The sequence below is a fragment of the Pseudopipra pipra genome, chromosome 15, assembly GCF_036250125.1.
Source record: "Pseudopipra pipra isolate bDixPip1 chromosome 15, bDixPip1.hap1, whole genome shotgun sequence".
Lineage (NCBI taxonomy): Eukaryota > Metazoa > Chordata > Aves > Passeriformes > Pipridae > Pseudopipra > Pseudopipra pipra.
In genome coordinates, this window is record NC_087563.1 from 8,165,846 (window position 1) to 8,182,333 (window position 16,488).

Here is a 16,488-nt window from a genome sequence, read left to right on the forward strand (position 1 = left end):
CTCCTGTAACCATCAACTGTTCCAGTGCAAATCAGAGTGAGTCCAGAGCAGGCATGAACACTAAAACACAGGCAATGGAAGACTCCACTTCGGGCTCTCCCCTTCCCTCCGTGCAGTCCCAGCTCCTGCAATCCCCAGGGAAAGGGAAGAGCAATGTGAACATCAGACTCCAGGTGTTGCTGTCGCTGTCCTTCAAAGGAAGGTTGACTCACCCTGGACATTAAAAATGGAGAAGCAGGTTATGGCTGTTCCTAGAGGGCTAGTTAAACTACCAAAACTTCTAAATACAATCAATAACGGCAAACACTGCTGAGCTGAGCGAGTCCTTTGCTACCTCTGTGTTCTGACCTGCTGCCCTGCCCAAACCTCTCCAGGAGTTACCAAGAGCGCTGTGGGATTCGCTTGCTTCAGTTTGGATTCAGAACATACAAAGTTGACAACTTAAAGCTTTATTGTAGTTTGCAATAATATAAACAAGTGCTGAAATTCAGTCAATGTCCATTTCTGGAAGCTTCTTCTCGGTGGCTGTGGGGGCAGTGCCCTGCTCGGGGGCCTGGGCCCCGCTCCTGGCATCTCCCTGCCCGTCCACTGGTCCGTTGGGTTCTGTCGGCTTCTGCTCCTCCTTCGGCAGTTCCACCTTGGGTTTGGGTTTGCTGACTATGGGATTACAAATATTTGCCAATTCCTACAAAACACAGAAATAAAACACTGTTAGAAATGTTTTTACCTTCGCACAGTTGTACTTTAACTTTTGACAGCACCAGTGGGATATTCAAGTTGAGGGTTGATGTTCCCCAATACATTTGAGATTTCTTACCTCGGTTGTTTTCTGAGCACAAAAACCTAGACCAGTAAGCAGAAAAATTCATGGAAATACAGCGATTTATGTAGAAAAACTTACTTTAGTTTTAGCCTGGATGTCTTTCGCTTTTATGACTGGGTCCAAAGTAAGACTTCTCTTGTTCTGCAGATTGAGGTTATTGTTCATCCACTCCATGGCTTCATTTGCATTCTTCTCCACCTTTGCCATGTCGGCTTCATCGAGGTGCTCGTACTGTTCATCCTGAAACAGCCAAAGCAGGAGCACCTCTGTGAATGTCTGAGCACAAACTGCACCCTTATTTCTTCAGACTTTTAGCTTCAAAATATTAAAGACCATTGAGCCAGGAGGCTGTTCTGGTTAGCAGAGGAACTGAGCTGATCACCCACAGCTCTGTAACCAGAGACCTGAAGTTCTACTGCTGCTGGCATTCTCCCTCCAAGAGGAAATCAACACCTAATTAAAAAAAAAAAAGACTCAGGCTTGCAAGCCAACATCCACTTATGAAAAAACTATTAAACACTCATAAGCTCACCAGGAAGTTGCACCAGCTTTTTGTCTGAAGCAGCTTACCTAAAATTTAGGTAAGATCTGTACCATTTCCTTACATTTTCCAGAAATTAAGTGTGGAAATACCTTTGCTTTGTATGCGTGAACAGCTTTCATGTACTGTTGGATTTGCTTCCCCAGCTCCTCAAATGCTTTTGGTCTTTCCTCCGATTCTTGGAATCTTGCCTGAATAGGCTGACCCAGAGTCTGAAACAAAGCACAAAAGGTATCAAAATCCATGGAGCATTACTATGGGATCCTGCAAGGTTTGACAGGATACACCAATGTTGCTAAATTCCTTGGAACTCTTGACTCTTCTCTACAATTACAGGGAAGACTGAGCCTCCCTTGACCCTGTGTTGTTACAGGTCTGTTGAGAGCTGCTCCTTGCATAATTAAAAAGCAAACCAAGCAGTTTGTCACCAGTGCTCACCTCCAAATCAGCAGATCCAAGAGCTCCTCACTGCAACAAAGTTCTCCACCTTCAGTAAATTCCCATGGGAATGTAAGAACCACTTACCTTCAGTTCTGTCAATTTATCAATGTATATTTGTTTGGGCTGGTCTTCACCATCTTCATAAAGCCAATTTTCTGTATCTTCCAGCTTCAGTGTGAAGCTATTCCGATCCTGAAGCAACCCACAAAATAGATGGTGAGATAATTTATTAGATGACAGATGATACTAAATGATACTTGGAACCTTTCTGGAAGAGTTATATTTTTAGAACCCAAAAAACTCTGTCTGAAACTCTTTATCCTAAAGAAACAAAATATTCTTCTGTATGGCTTTGTGGTGAAGACCAGGCTCAAGAAAGAACCATCTGTGACACCGACAGTTTAGATCAATACTGTCACATAGAAGGCTTTTTTTTCCCTTCCCATTTTCATCATCACTATATGAGCAAGTCTGAGAACAGAGTGAAACTTATCTTTAGCTAAGATGCCATAAATGTCACCTGACATGTCCCAGTTTGGGCTCTGATGTGGGTATTGGGCTCTGCAGACACCTGGCTGGCAAGGCTCCACTGCAATCAATGGAGATCCAGTCAGGAGTCCAGTGATTCATCCTGCTGGAATTATATTAATTACACACCCAGCTCTTCGGTACAACAGGGAAAGCTGATTAATAATGCCAAGAGGTTTTTAGGCAACCAGTCCAGATACAAATGCCCACATTTAGTCAGACTAATCCCACCTATTATGTTCCTGGGTAGGGCTGCTCTGTCTTAATTTTTTTAAACTATCCTAAATACTGACAAAGAGCCAATATAGAACAGGTTGTCCTAAAATGATTGTGCAAGGCCTCCTAGTCTGGAAACACACCCTGATACCATCTTAATTGCTGCAACTGTTTTGGAAGAGAACCAGTGGTTTGTGCCTGAGTCCCATTTAGCAGATTATCTTCAGAGCCAGAAAGGTTACAAGTTATTTCTTCAAATTTAAAAGTCTGAATATATAAGTAAGCACAGTGTGTGATACAGGTCAAAAGTTATTAACTACAACTGCTCATTGTAACACAACATATCAAAGGACAATCCAGCAGCAGTACTCACATCTTCACCAATAAATTTCTCATAAACACTGCAGAGTTTGTCTCTCATTTCATACACATACTCTTCCACTGCATTCTTGGCATCATTCCTCTCCTTCTCCAGCTTGTCCTGCATTATCATCTTACCCTGTGAACAAGTTGTCAAATCAGTTGGCTAAAAAGCTAATTATTTAATATTTATTGTCAGGACACCTTGCGAGAAAAGGCTTAAGTTTGAAAAAGATTTTGCAATATTGTAATTTACAGAACTGTTCTAACACAGTACATGAATAAAAATCAATTTGAGTTTTGGTGCAATATCCAAAGCAGAACCGAACAATCTTGCTCCAGCTGAGAAACCTTCACCTGACGGGCCACCTGCACCTTGTAACTGCAGGTGATTTTGGAGGTTTCCTGCAGAACAGCTCTTCAGTGAGACTTACACCATCACTGAACAGGAGGAATGTATTTTGCTTCCATGGGGCAGTGTTGTTCACATCAGAATTTTAACTGCATGTTTTATTCCTTTTCTTGATCAGCCTTAACCTTGTTTAATGAACACCAACATTTCTGGAGACCAACTAGTAACATTTTTAGCTTGGTCAAGTAAGAGTTTACCTCATTCTCAATGAATAAGTTGAGCATATCCTTCCCTATCTGCCACACCAACTGGTTCTCAATGGGAAGGTCCACTGTGGTCGTCTTCACTTTGGCCTTCTTGGCTTGAGGTGGTTGATCCACCTTCTTGTCTTTTGAGTCAGCCTGACAAGTCTGCAATGAAAAAAATATATTCACAGTAAAAACAACATCATCAGGCAGTTCAAGGCGACCAGTCAAGACTTATATTCAAAAAAATGAGTTAGTGCACCTCAGCATCAGAACTAAACATTCCCTATCATTCTGACACCTCAGCTGCTAAAGTCTGAGATAATTAATGCAACCACTGACCTTTTCTGGGCATACTGTCTACATTCATGGGTCATGGTGCCCATAGTATAACACTTTTCTAGTTTTTAAATTATTGAAAACTAGATGATTAGTTCTTCTATGAACAGGAGAGTTCCCTCATTTTATCAGTACCAGGTCACCTGACAGGTCTGCAGTTATCAGTGCCATTTATGTCCTTTCTAAAGCTCTACTCACAATAGACTACCAGTGCACTGAAATAAAAGTTCAGCTTCCAGAACTATGACAAAGGCAGCAGATATGCTCACACTCTGCATATTCTCAGGAATCTCATGAAAATAAAAGTCTCAAATGCTCATGTTACCTCCATTTCTTCAGACTCTGCCTTATTTTCAGGTTGGGTCTGCTGTTGTTCTTCAGCTTTTTGTTGCTCCTCATCTACTTGCATCTTCTGAAATTCAGAGAGATCCGATTTCAGACATTAAACAAATGCACATCATTGTTTCAGTTCCTAGGGTGATCACTTCACTTACACCTCTAATGCTCTTTTGGGCAAAAGAAACAGACTGAAAACTGAAGTAGAGTCTTAAGGCACAAATGGTAAGCTCCCAGTCTTTGTTTAGGCAAGCAACATCTCCATGATTAACAGTTTCATCCACGCCTCACAGTCCTGATTTAAAGAGATTTGTCACTGGTGTAACATGCTACAATTAGTACTTAATCTCATACTTTAGTTGCTGGAAATGTCTACTAAATCATTACACAAGTCTCAGACCCTTCCCAGAACTTAGCCAGTTGTGTTTCAGCAAGATTTTAAGAAGCCAAGAGCAATGAAGTCTGTTACCTCTTCCTCCTTTGCGTGCTGATCTGTCTCCATAGGCTCTTCATTCTCATCAGATTTATGAACCTCCACTAAAGATGCGCTCGAAACACTGAAGATGCCATGGATATTTACTCTGACTTTGACTTTCACTTTGGAACTTGATCCATCTGTTTGAGGAGTGACCTTCTGAACCAAGAAGTGAGCTAAACAATCCCAGAGAGAAAAAAGCCAAACAGATTTGATAAACATAAGTGCTGAAGGCAAAGTAAAACCTGCCTGTTGCTGACGCAGCTCACTGCGATGCGCTCAGGGGATATCAAATCCTACTCAAGTCAGACAATCCAGTTTTTACTCAGCAATGCTGGGACACGCAGCTTTTAGGAATTCTCTAAGTTGTGCTGTAAAAGCTGGTGTTACTTGTAACACAGCAAAAGACTGCACAACTCTCAGTGTTCCCCTTTCAGGTTTGCTCCAATATTAGGATGCTCTTCTTGTCCATAAACTTCATGTTACTCCACTTATTTTACTGTAGATCCATTTGGAAACCTGTCCCTACAGAATTTGTAGTAGGATGCACTTCCAGATTATACAATTAGACAGAAAAGTCCTGAAACATGGACAAGATTATGAATAAAGCTGAAAGCCACAGAATGGTCCTAACCTATAGCACTATCTGGGTAAGGCAGGTCCTTGGGGGAACTGTAGTACGCCTCCAGAGTAAAGGGCTCCTTTCTGTAGAACGTGAGGACCTTGGAAAACGGAGCAGGATGGTTCTTGGGAAAGACCTCACAGTCACTGCAAGAGAAAACAGAGCACCTTTTCAATATGTGGGACAGTGTAGCTGGTAAGTCAACAACACGTTTCTAGATACTCATATCTTAAGGAAAAGCTTCCTTATGAAGTAACAAAAGACTGTCCTGACCTTCCAGGTCAAGTAAGACCAACAGCCATGTAGGAAGTGCCAAAATGCCACTTGACCTTGATTTTGTTTTCTACTGTCATTAACATCATAAGTATCAAAATTTGAAGTGTTAAATGGTCACTGTTCTAAGGGTATTTACTCCTACTGTGTTATTTAATCTAGTCATCACCATTTAGTTTTAAGCTGTAAATGCAAGAAGATTGAACTATTTTTACCTTAACCCTTCCTCTGCTGGGGAATTCCATCGCAAAGAAATAGGATACGGTATCAAATCTGTGATGGAAAACTCTCTCACTTTGAAAGCCGGGGATAGAATAGCACACTGCAAGAGCACAAGAGCCACATTACAAACACTCAGACTTCAGATGAACAGGAATTTAATTCACCAAGTAGCTATTTATGCTGCTTAATATGTAGATTTACTTTGTTAAGGGAGACTAATACTGATGGACTTAGGACCTGCATAACAAGCACTGGAAGCACTAAGAACCTTTCCTTCTCAGGTAGCTGTTACAATCTGCTCACTCTGAAAATGGAAATACACAAGTTTTACTTTAGAGTCATTGTGTTTGGTTTGCTATCATTGGGCGACTGAATTTTCAGTGCCAACATAAGAAATCAGAAATTAAATTTAATTAAAGTTACTTTTCCAGAGTGACATAGGACGAGGACTTCTGCATACTAGAACACAAAGTTCTCTTCTTAAGCAGATTCCAACAGCTAGTTCATATCCCTGATGGAAAAGAACTGTGAGCACATATTAGAGATGACGAGAGCTAAATTCAGGTACATTCAAAAGATGGCAGCACTAGTAACTATGGAGTATTTACTACTGCTTAAGCCATTCAACAGTGACCAAGTTCAGCTTAGGACACAGATTTCCATTAGTAAGAACCTAAGCTTTGACTCCCACCCACATCATTAAGCAATTGCCATATCTCAAGTTTATCAGTAGTGCTGTAAAAAACTAATTTGCCCTCTAACCCAGGCCCCTGAAAAGGACTCTGGAAGAGAGAACCCTGGATGAGCTTTATCAGATTCCTGGTTCCCAGACACAGCAGAAGAAAAAGACATTTCAACAAGCATCACTGATCCACTGATTTGGCTCAGACAAACAGCACAGAGGAATCACTTTACGCTGCTGTTCTCATTCTCCAAGCTGCCCTCCTGAAGCTTATTTGCATCTATTCTACATCACACATGAAGTATATTTCATGTTACTTGTAGACTCTGGCTCAAATATTTATGGATTTCAATAAAAATACAACTAAAACAAACCACTTTTTACCTGCAGTGCACAACCTCGTGCCACAGCCTCATCTGCATTCAAAGTCGTACTGACTTCTTTGCCAAAAAATTTACTGATCTTCTCTTTTACAGCAGGGATTCTTGTGGTACCACCAACTATCTCTACAGCATAAATATCCTCCTTCTTTAACTCTAGGAAGGAGTAAGACAATGGTTTTTATAGATTAAATGTTTCTGTTTCACATGAACAAACTGTAAGCTTTATTAGACCAACCATTACTTTAAGTATGTTCTCTAAGTTTCTAAGCAGTAATATAAGATCTTAGCTCGCGTGAAAGTTTTTTAAAACTTTTAACTACTAAGCAAGAAACTGTTGTTTGTGCTAAATCCATCTGCCCCACACCCAAAGGAAGTCTGTGCTCTGGCTGTCTCTGTTCTGCATGCAGAACACAAGGCACACACACTTACTGGCCTGCTCCAGGACACTGCGAAGGGGCGGCTCAACTCTTGCAAGGAGTCCGTCACACATCTCTAAAAATTTGCCTCTGTTGGAAGAAGCCATAAAACAAAGTTGTAACACACCATAAGCAATGCTGCAAACACAACAGGATGCAAAATTGAAGGAATGCCACTTGAACTGCGTACTGCAGATTTTTCTCTCTCCCAACCCTAGTTTTATACTTTAGTATATTCTCCCACACCAAGTTGGTTCCAATAATCCAGGCACCTTTGCAACATTCGCAGCCCTCCCTCCTAACTCAAGGCCACTGACCAGTCTCTAAACATTTCCATTTTGAGCAGCATTCCTGCACATGCTGTACATTGATTTCCCACCTCCCTTCAGTTCCAAGAGCTACTTAGTACCAAGTTTCTTTCTTGACTGAAGGGCACTGTAAAGCTCACCCTTGTAAAGGTTAAACATTACCTGTTCATCATTCCAGAGACATCTATGTCGTTCATGAAGCACTCAATGTTCATGGGCAGATCAGAGGCGTTGGCACTCATCAGTTTTTTCAGCTTCTCACACTCCTGGTACAGCCTCAGCAGCGCCCGGATCTTGGACTTTATGTCTAGTTTATATTTCTTTCCGAATTCTTCGCAAAAGTATTCAACTAACACCTGATCAAACTTCCTGCCTCCAAGTGTTGTATCAAACGCTGTAGCAAGAACCTTAAAGAAATGGAATCCTTCAGTAATAGTATAATGAGCCATTACTCAGTGAAACCAATTAGCAGCTAACATCAAAGCATTGCTTTGTTTCAAATATAGTTCAACTCTAAAGCAAAGCAAGGATCACAACATTGCTATCTCAAATGCTAAACAGCAGCCCTGGCCCCCTGGGCCTCCCCCCACTCTTGGAATGAGGTGACAATTGCTTCTAAAAGAAATTTAGGAAGACAGCTCAAGGCTTAACAACACAATCTGTTCAGTAACTACTGCTGTGAGCAGACCATCCGTTTCCAAATTCTGCTTAGCCACTGTCAGTTTGAATCATATCCCAGTTTAATATTTGATGCCTCATAAGGGTGGAACATGCTTACACCAAGCTAAAAATAAAGCAGGAGAATAAATGATATTGACTCTTGCAAATAGGTGCTCATTTTTGACGGAGGAGTTATTTGCAAAGAACACCTGTAGCCCATCCACCTGACCTGATTCTGATCTGGGAACATACTTGGAACTTATATTTTAAGGAACAGAAATCAGTGAAGTATCACATTACCCTCAATACACCCTCAGACTGGGTTTGGTCTCTACACTGTCTGATTGCCCTGCTGCCCAGCTCTCCAATCTAGACCCAAAAGCATCCCTTTCATACGTTTAAAAAACAAATCTGAGAGAAACATAAAGTAGGTTATGTTTCCTCACTAAACAGAACTACTACAAAACTAATGTTCTCAGAACATTTCTCTGCATTTCACTACCCCATGCTTTAAAATTTGCATGTTTCTCTAGCCAATCAAGAGGATTTATTGGAACTGTAAAGTTCAGAAAAGCCATTAAGAAATGTCAGTATTTGCTGGAAAACACCGATGCTTTGGTGATGTACACTCAGGAGTACACTGTCACTTCCTTAGCTTCCACGGGCAGCTTAAAGTAATTAAGAATGTTTTTACTCTTCTACATGAGGTTAAAAAAATGTCTCTCATACCTTATTGTAAGAATTCCTGCTTTAATGCTCGATCTTATGACTGAAATGGAGTATTTTTTTGAAAGCAGTATGCAGTTAGATATGGTAATTTCTGAATAAACCATTTAATCCAGTTTTTTTATTCTTTGCCAAAGTCTGCTGATTAAGGCATGTTTGCTTCCTCCACACACTGCTCAAAAGCTTTTAGTTCCCTGCCCTACTTTCGCTCCAGACAAAGTGCAATTTTAAGAACATGAATTGAGCTGTCTGGACACACTTCTGTGAAGCCAGGCAGGCTTGCCTGCCACAGTCCCTGGATGTGCTGATGGATGTGCTACAGGTAATTAAAATGCATGTGTAACAGATTGTTTACTTTCAGTTTGCCTTTGTTGAATGCACAAACAGAAACTTGATATGCAGAATGCCCCATGTCCACAAAAACAACGTTCCGTGGCTTCTCTTCCAAGGCAGGCAGGTCTTGCTTATAGATCCCATATGCAAGGGCAACTACAGAAATAAAAGTACAGTTAGGACATTCAGTTTTGTAATTGCTCAAGAAGTAAGTGGTACAAGGAAATACTAATGCTGTTTAGTGATGTAATTCTCAAGCTACAGACATTGATCTTATTAAACAAAATTCCCAGTGCTAGAGAAAAATGGAAGAACATTAAACAGTATCAGCCCTTCCTTCAGCTGCATTAAAACACATATTCAAGAAATATCTTTAAGCCTCTGTAAAACAATGAAAAAAACCAGACCAGAGGTTAAGAAAATTTATGATTAACTCATCTATTTTAAGCTTATAAAATGAACTGTAATTTCAGAGAGCAAGGATCACAGGCAGAGAAAAAGCCCTTTTATCTAATAAAAATACAACACTGAGTGAGGGAAACAAAAGAATTACCTGCAGTTGTTTCATTTATTAGTCTCAGACAGTTGAGACCAGCAATCTGTGTAGCATCCATCACAGACCTCCTTTCTGCATCTGTGTAGAAAGAAGGAACCTGCAAGGTGATCAGAGTGTCAATATTAACATTTACCAGAGCCAATTTTAGTAAACAGTTACAAGAGTGGACAGTGAGTTGGTAGAGCAGAGCTGAGGCATCGTTCAAATTAGGCGTTCATTTCACTTGCAATAGAGAAAAAAGAAAAAGAAATATTACATGAAGACAAAGTTACTTTTTCTGAATCTTCTTCCATTCTATATCACAAGCTGCTTGCTTTTGGAGCAAAGAACCAGAAACAGGTAACAAATAGTATTTATGCTGCTAATTAGCAGCATAAATAAGACCATTAATGAGGAAAGTCTAGTTTTGAAGAAGAGATGTAAGATTCAGTTAAAACAGAAAAGGCAGATACCGAGATATCCAAATTTAATGGGCAATTTAATCACATTTAATTTAATGCTGCGATCATTTCAGTTTATGATAGTAAATAAGTCTTACATATTTTGTTGTATACTTACAGAAACAACACAGTCAACCACAGGCTTCTTAAGCGCATTCTCAGCAGTCTCCTTTAATTTGGTAAGAAGCATTCCTGTCACCTGCTCAATAGTAAAGTTTCTTTCTTCTTCCATATACATGGCCTTCAAATAAAAATTGTGCACACATTACACTGCAGTAAAACCCATGCACCAACCCCATTACTAGCCTTTCATTCCCTATTAAGACTTTTCATTCAAAAGAGAACAGAAACTACAGTGAGCAGATTTAAAATAAAGAGATAAAAGGAAACTTTATCAGTTTCTTCCTCTGGCTCTCTCTCAAGCATGCCAGACTTACCTTGATGCCAGTTGAGCCTGTTGGCAGCTGGACAAGTTCATAGGCAAGGCTTGCTTTTTCAGCTTGAACAAAGGGATCTGAGAATGCACGACCATGAAATCTTTTAAAACTTTGTACTGTATTCTTTGCATTTGAAATAACCTAGAGGAAAAGAAATCTTTAATACAACGTGGCAGAGGAACATCTGAATTTCAAACAGAAGACAAGAGTTTTGTTCTCATGCTTCTCTCGCCAGAATATTTTTGTCATTTGTATCTTAATAGTGTCAGGGCAGGTGCTGGGAGGCAACTTCCCTCTGGTTGCTCAGGGAACCTACAGAAATTTGAGATGTAAAATAAATGTAAGCTAAAAACTGAGCCAAGAGTCTATGAAATATTGATTACAGTAGCGCTCAATTTTCAGTGTACGTGTAGTTCACTCTGTAGAACTGTTAGCAAAGCCTCTTTCCCATTTACCTGTTTCCTACCCCTACCTTTCTAGTGCGCTGCAGTCAGTTATTTCCCAAACATAACAAGCACATGGGTGTAAACTCCAGCTCAGGTTCATCACGTGCACACAACAATTAACACAGACACTCTCACAAAACAGCTCAAGGACCTTGGCATGAAGCTTTAAAAAGTCAGGAGAGCCCCAAGATGGTACCATCAACTTGATTTAACTGACAAAAGGTAGATTGTGTTTTATGAACAGCAGAGATCAGCACAAATGGAGAACTGAAAATTTGTCACAGCTTGTTTCACGTAGTGCAAATACACTGAATTCTTTCACTGACATCAGAGCAAGGCACGTACTGAAAACCACAGTAAGTGAGAGAGCAGACAAGCACCGTTCCATACAGCATTTACCTGGGATTCGCTTCCAGTCAGGTGTCTATTTCCTAAGCAACCTGGGCTGGATGATTTCTAGGTTTAGTTTCTGCAGGACATACCTCATCTCTACTGTGCTCTGTGCCAATGGATTTCGTTAAGCTAAGCAGACACTCAATTCCAGAAAAAACAGCTGTGTTTGGTTCTAGTACAGTTGTGCTGTTCTTGAATAACATGGCTGTGTCCAGTGATTTTTGTATTCTAGATAATGAATCTTCATGTATCTCTAGGCTTTTAGGCTAAGAAAACCCAATTGTTTAACTAGTCACTTCCTGTAGGAGACTTAAAAAAAATAAATCATTTTTATAGGGGTTTCACAGCAACATAAAATATGGTACAGCAGGACCTAAATATTGCAAGCAAATCCAATCAGCTTAACTTCTTCTCAGCCCTTAAATTATGTTTACCTACCTACAGCAACAGAAACTCAAGCTATGGGCAAGAACACCCAAGAGGTGTAATTTAGGTTGTAATTCAACCACAAAGAGTCAAGAAAGCTGTATTTATTTACACTCAAGTATGTTCCTTTTCTGCCAAAATCGTGCACTTAATGGAATTCTACAGAATGCAGTCACATAATTAAAAGCCAACATAATGCACAGGAACTGGAAGAAGCTAAGGCAGGGTGAAACATTACTGCTTAGCTTTAGAATTTACATTTGCAACTTAAAAAAAAATAATTAGTATTTATCAGAATTTCTTAAGAGGCACAGATTTATTTTGTACATTTCATGATGTGCGAGGATCAACCCTGAGATTGCTATCCCAGATGACAAAGCAGCAGTACATGCTGAACAGCTGAAGGAAGGTCAGCTGTTCATTAGTATGGAGACACCAGGACACCAGCTCAGAGACATCTGTTATCTGCAGTGATAAAACCCACACTCTGCTGAGCTGATTCTTGGCCACTGACGCTGCTTTTCCCCAAACCATCCGCTCACCTGGCTTTTAGCTGCAGCACCAATCGAGCGATTCTTGGGGCCAAAGGATATACAGGAGCTACAAGGAGAAGAAAGAGTTCAGTCAGTGATTGGTACAGCTGCACTGCACATCTTTTTGGCAAAAAGTTTTGATACTGTTTAGAATATCACTGGTCCAATTAGAAAGTTGGTCCCTCACTGCAATATATGCATGGAGTATTCTGTGGATTCTGGAAAAATCAGGCAGTCTAATTCCAGTCACAAGAGCAATGCTCCTCACTGTAGAACAGCACTAAACCCAAATTATTTATGCTCATTCAAGTTTTCCACCTAAGTACTGACTGGGCAGACAGCCTTTATCTCACTAATTACCTGTGTATCTGAGCCACCCAAAGGTAAGCTGGTTGCTAATAACACAGGAAACATTCGACTGCAGAAGATAAACAGGAGGAAAATCAGATATTAAGGAAATCATTCCCACATGTCTGTTCCAGATGCTAACTAAGCTTTCCAGTTTTAAGGCAAACCCTTCAAGGTTTGAAACCTGCAGAGAAAGATTGGTGTTTGAGAGTTTGATCTGTACCCACTGAAATGATGTGGATTACCAAAAGGAAAATCATGCTTTACTCCCAGTGCTTTGTGGCAGCTGCAGTTCTGAATAAAGAAATCTTCCTTTTTGGAGAAATTCCTAGGCCGATTAAGCCTCTCAATTTACATATTTAACAAACTGTAGGAGCCCTAACAAAGTGAACCCCAGCCCTCTAATCCAAGTTCTTCATACCACTGAGGTAAACTTAGTGGGGGGAAACCTGCCATTAAGCAAGCAGATCTTTCCTATTCGCACAACATCCTAACAGTGTAATTAAGCTGCTCTCCATGCAGCAGGTCAAGAATCTGCTTTACAGCAGGGTGATGCCAAAGGGCTGCCACAAGAAACACATTCCAGCTCAGCCTGAGGTTTGGAATTGGGTGTTCTAAGCAGAAACTGTCAAAACCAAAACTGAAGACTGGGGTGATATCGCAGTGGATTTATATCTTCTTCCAATTTATTAATAACATAATAAATGAAGCAAGGCCTACCCTAAAGCATATACTGCAATAGAATTAACATTTCTGAATAAAACTGTTGTTGTTTGAAACAACTATTCAAGTCAATAAAAAGTGGGAAGTTTATGCTCTGCAGACCCACAACAAGGGAACAGGAGTTGAAAACCTCAGGAGCCCTGGAGCAGGAAGCTGATTATTAATTTACTCTGGTCTCCTGAAAGGAATTAAGACATGAACATAAAGTATTGCCTTTCTCTTGGACAAAAAAAAAAAGCTCCACACAGCTACTTCACTGCTAAATTCACAAACCAAAGGCGTTTCACCAACACAAATCCATCACTTCAGATGAGCCTTGGGGAGCCGCGCAGGGACCCAGCACAGAGGTGAGTGAAACTGGGAGGGAGGGAGGGAGGGAAGAATTTACAGACAGTCTTATTCCTCAAATCAGTTCACAGGAACCAGAGTTAACTCATTAAATACAAATTACACTATTACACAACTTCTGGAAGCTGAATAACTAACCACTGCATTACAAGTAGAAACAATCATAGTGAAGATCGTCAGAGGTCTAACGAAACAACTTTAGAAAGCTAAAAATCTCTGCTTAAACAGACCTGCAGGCACTACCTCACCCTGCCATTCACTGTCACTTCCTGGGAAGATTCCCTGTCCCCTGACAGCTCGTTTCCTCTGCACTGACAATCAGCACCAGTTCCATAAGGGTCAGTCACAATGATTTCATTTAATCCAAGTCCCTTCATCCTTATGGAAATAATTAAACTCTCTTATTTTCTCCTCTCTGTTTTCACTAGCTTTCTCTCTACCACTTCTCCATACTCAAAGACAAACATGTTTTGCTCAGCTTTGGGATGTACAAGTTCAAATTTTGCAGGATTCTGGAAGAATCCAAGTACAGAGCTGAGAGCGGATTCCATGAGAGTGTCATCTGTGCCACTGAACTCAGTACAATGCACTCAGTGAGGTTTATTTTAATAATACAGATTATTACAGTAACACACATCTGCTAAGCCTTCCCAAAGTTTGGATGTCACCATAGAAAACACAGTGTTTAATCCCGACCATGAGCCAATTCCTGGGGAAACCTGTCACAATACCTTGCATGATTTTCCCTACTCTAAAAACTGCTCAGCACTGACTTTTTGAACCAGGTTTCTGTTTCCACAGCACTTAAAATATCATTCAGAATTTCTTTTAATATAAAGGTCTGCTTGCAGGATGGTTCTCTGTCTTCCTCAAAACAGTACCTGGAGATTAAGTCCTGACAAAAATCCTCTCATTTTCATTATGCTCATTTCTTCCAATTTCACTTCAGCCTCCCATAACTGCATTATTTCCCAAGAGACACATTATGTCAGATATTTTATTTAGCTTATCTCCTTCAATGAGGGAGATTTGTGCTCATATCTCAAATATACATATATTTGTCAGCAGAACTCCCTGACAGCCAAATACCTGGATCTATTAGAGGACAGCTTTGACATTCTCTACATTAAAGTTTTCCCAGCACATCCAACTTTAAGCTTCCATATTATTGAGAACACTTAAGAGATTTCCAGATACTCGAGCACACGTTCTGAATTCAAAATTTCTTTCTCCGTTTATTCATTGCTTAGAGACAAGAGCAAGCAAACAGAGTGAGCTATTGTCTAATGAGAAGCAAGGTCATTCTCTGCCTCTGGGCTTTTTGAAGTGATGTGAGGGATCTAAAAAAAAACCCCAAACATCCAAGAAGATGCTGTTGTCTCACCAAGACAGCAATTTACTTCAGTGCTCAAACAAAGCCATACTACAACACAGGGGAAGCTGCAGGAACACTCCTAAGACAGCTTTCCTGTTTCCCTCCAGGTTTGAGGCACTGGAAGCTGTTTTTCCACCTTTATTTTGCAATTCACTTGTAGAAGAGTTTTATTCCAGTTCACTCCTTCTTGGGAAGTTTTATTAAACAGAGGCAATGCACACTCTTCTTGAGAAATCTGTGGGGAGGGCTCATTACATGAGCAGGGTTTGAATACAGTGATCACACTGAATCGTGGAATCCCAGAATGGTTTGGGTTGGAAGGGACCTGAAAGCTCATCCAGTTCCACCCCCTGCCATGGGCAGGGACACCTTCCACTATCCAAGGTTGCTCCAAGCCCCGTCCAACCTGGCCCTGAACTTTCCTAGGGCTGGGGCAGCCACTGCTTCTCCGGGCAACCTGTGCCAGGGCCTCACCACTCTCACGGGGGAGAATTTCTTCGTATATCTAACCTGAATTTCCCTTCTGTCAGTTTGAACCTTATCCTGCCACCACAGGATGCAGAGTACCCCCCCTCGGCTTCCCTGCAGGTCCCTTCAGACACTGGAAGGGGCTCTGAGGTCTCCACACAACCCTCTCTTCTCCAGGCTGAACAACCCCAACTCTCTCAGGCTCTCCTCTAGTGGAAGGTGTCTCTGCCCATGGCAGGGAGTGGAACTGGATGAGTTTTAAGGTCCATTCCAATCCCATAATCTTCTACGATTCTGTGATTCTACAAAAGGCAGGGAACAAAGCGGGTTCCCTGCGTCCGCCGCGCTTTACCGCTTGTCTCTAAGCACTTTATCCCTCCGCTCCTCACGGCCCCGCCGCTTCCCTCCCTCCCCGGCCCCGCCACGCCGGGCCCCGCGGGCGCCTTCCCGCCGCCTCAGCGCGGCTCCCCGGCTTCACTCACGGCGTGCTGCGGTCGCTGTACTCGTTGGCGACGGTCTCGATGCCGCCGGCGCGGGCCACGGCCACGTAGCAGCTCTGGAAGCCCAGGTCGATGCCCACCACGGACATGGCGGCGGCGCTGAGGGGGGAGCGCGGGGCCGGCAATTCTCGAAAGATCCCGTCGGGCCGCGGCCGCGCCGGCGCTGAGGGCGGTGCAGATCTCGCGAGACCGCGGGAAGCGCGCCGGGGGCTGA

At 41.6% G+C, this 16,488-nt stretch overlaps 1 protein-coding gene across 1 annotated transcript; it reads right to left on the reverse strand.

Annotated features, from left to right (window-relative positions):
- Positions 1–433: 433 nt before the first annotated feature.
- On the reverse strand, positions 434–16,428 carry HSPA4 (heat shock protein family A (Hsp70) member 4). The gene is made up of 19 exons (XM_064671664.1): positions 16,257–16,428; positions 12,522–12,579; positions 10,715–10,855; positions 10,396–10,518; positions 9,835–9,934; positions 9,304–9,437; positions 7,725–7,969; positions 7,268–7,344; positions 6,840–6,991; positions 5,767–5,873; positions 5,291–5,424; positions 4,651–4,832; positions 4,171–4,257; positions 3,519–3,671; positions 2,923–3,048; positions 1,890–1,997; positions 1,457–1,576; positions 902–1,063; positions 434–685 (listed from the first exon to the last, which is right to left on the reverse strand). Exons 1-19 carry the CDS (start codon positions 16,361–16,363, stop codon positions 488–490), a joined length of 2,514 nt encoding a protein of 837 aa, XP_064527734.1. The 5' UTR covers positions 16,364–16,428; the 3' UTR covers positions 434–487.
- Between the last annotated feature and the right edge of the window lie 60 nt (positions 16,429–16,488).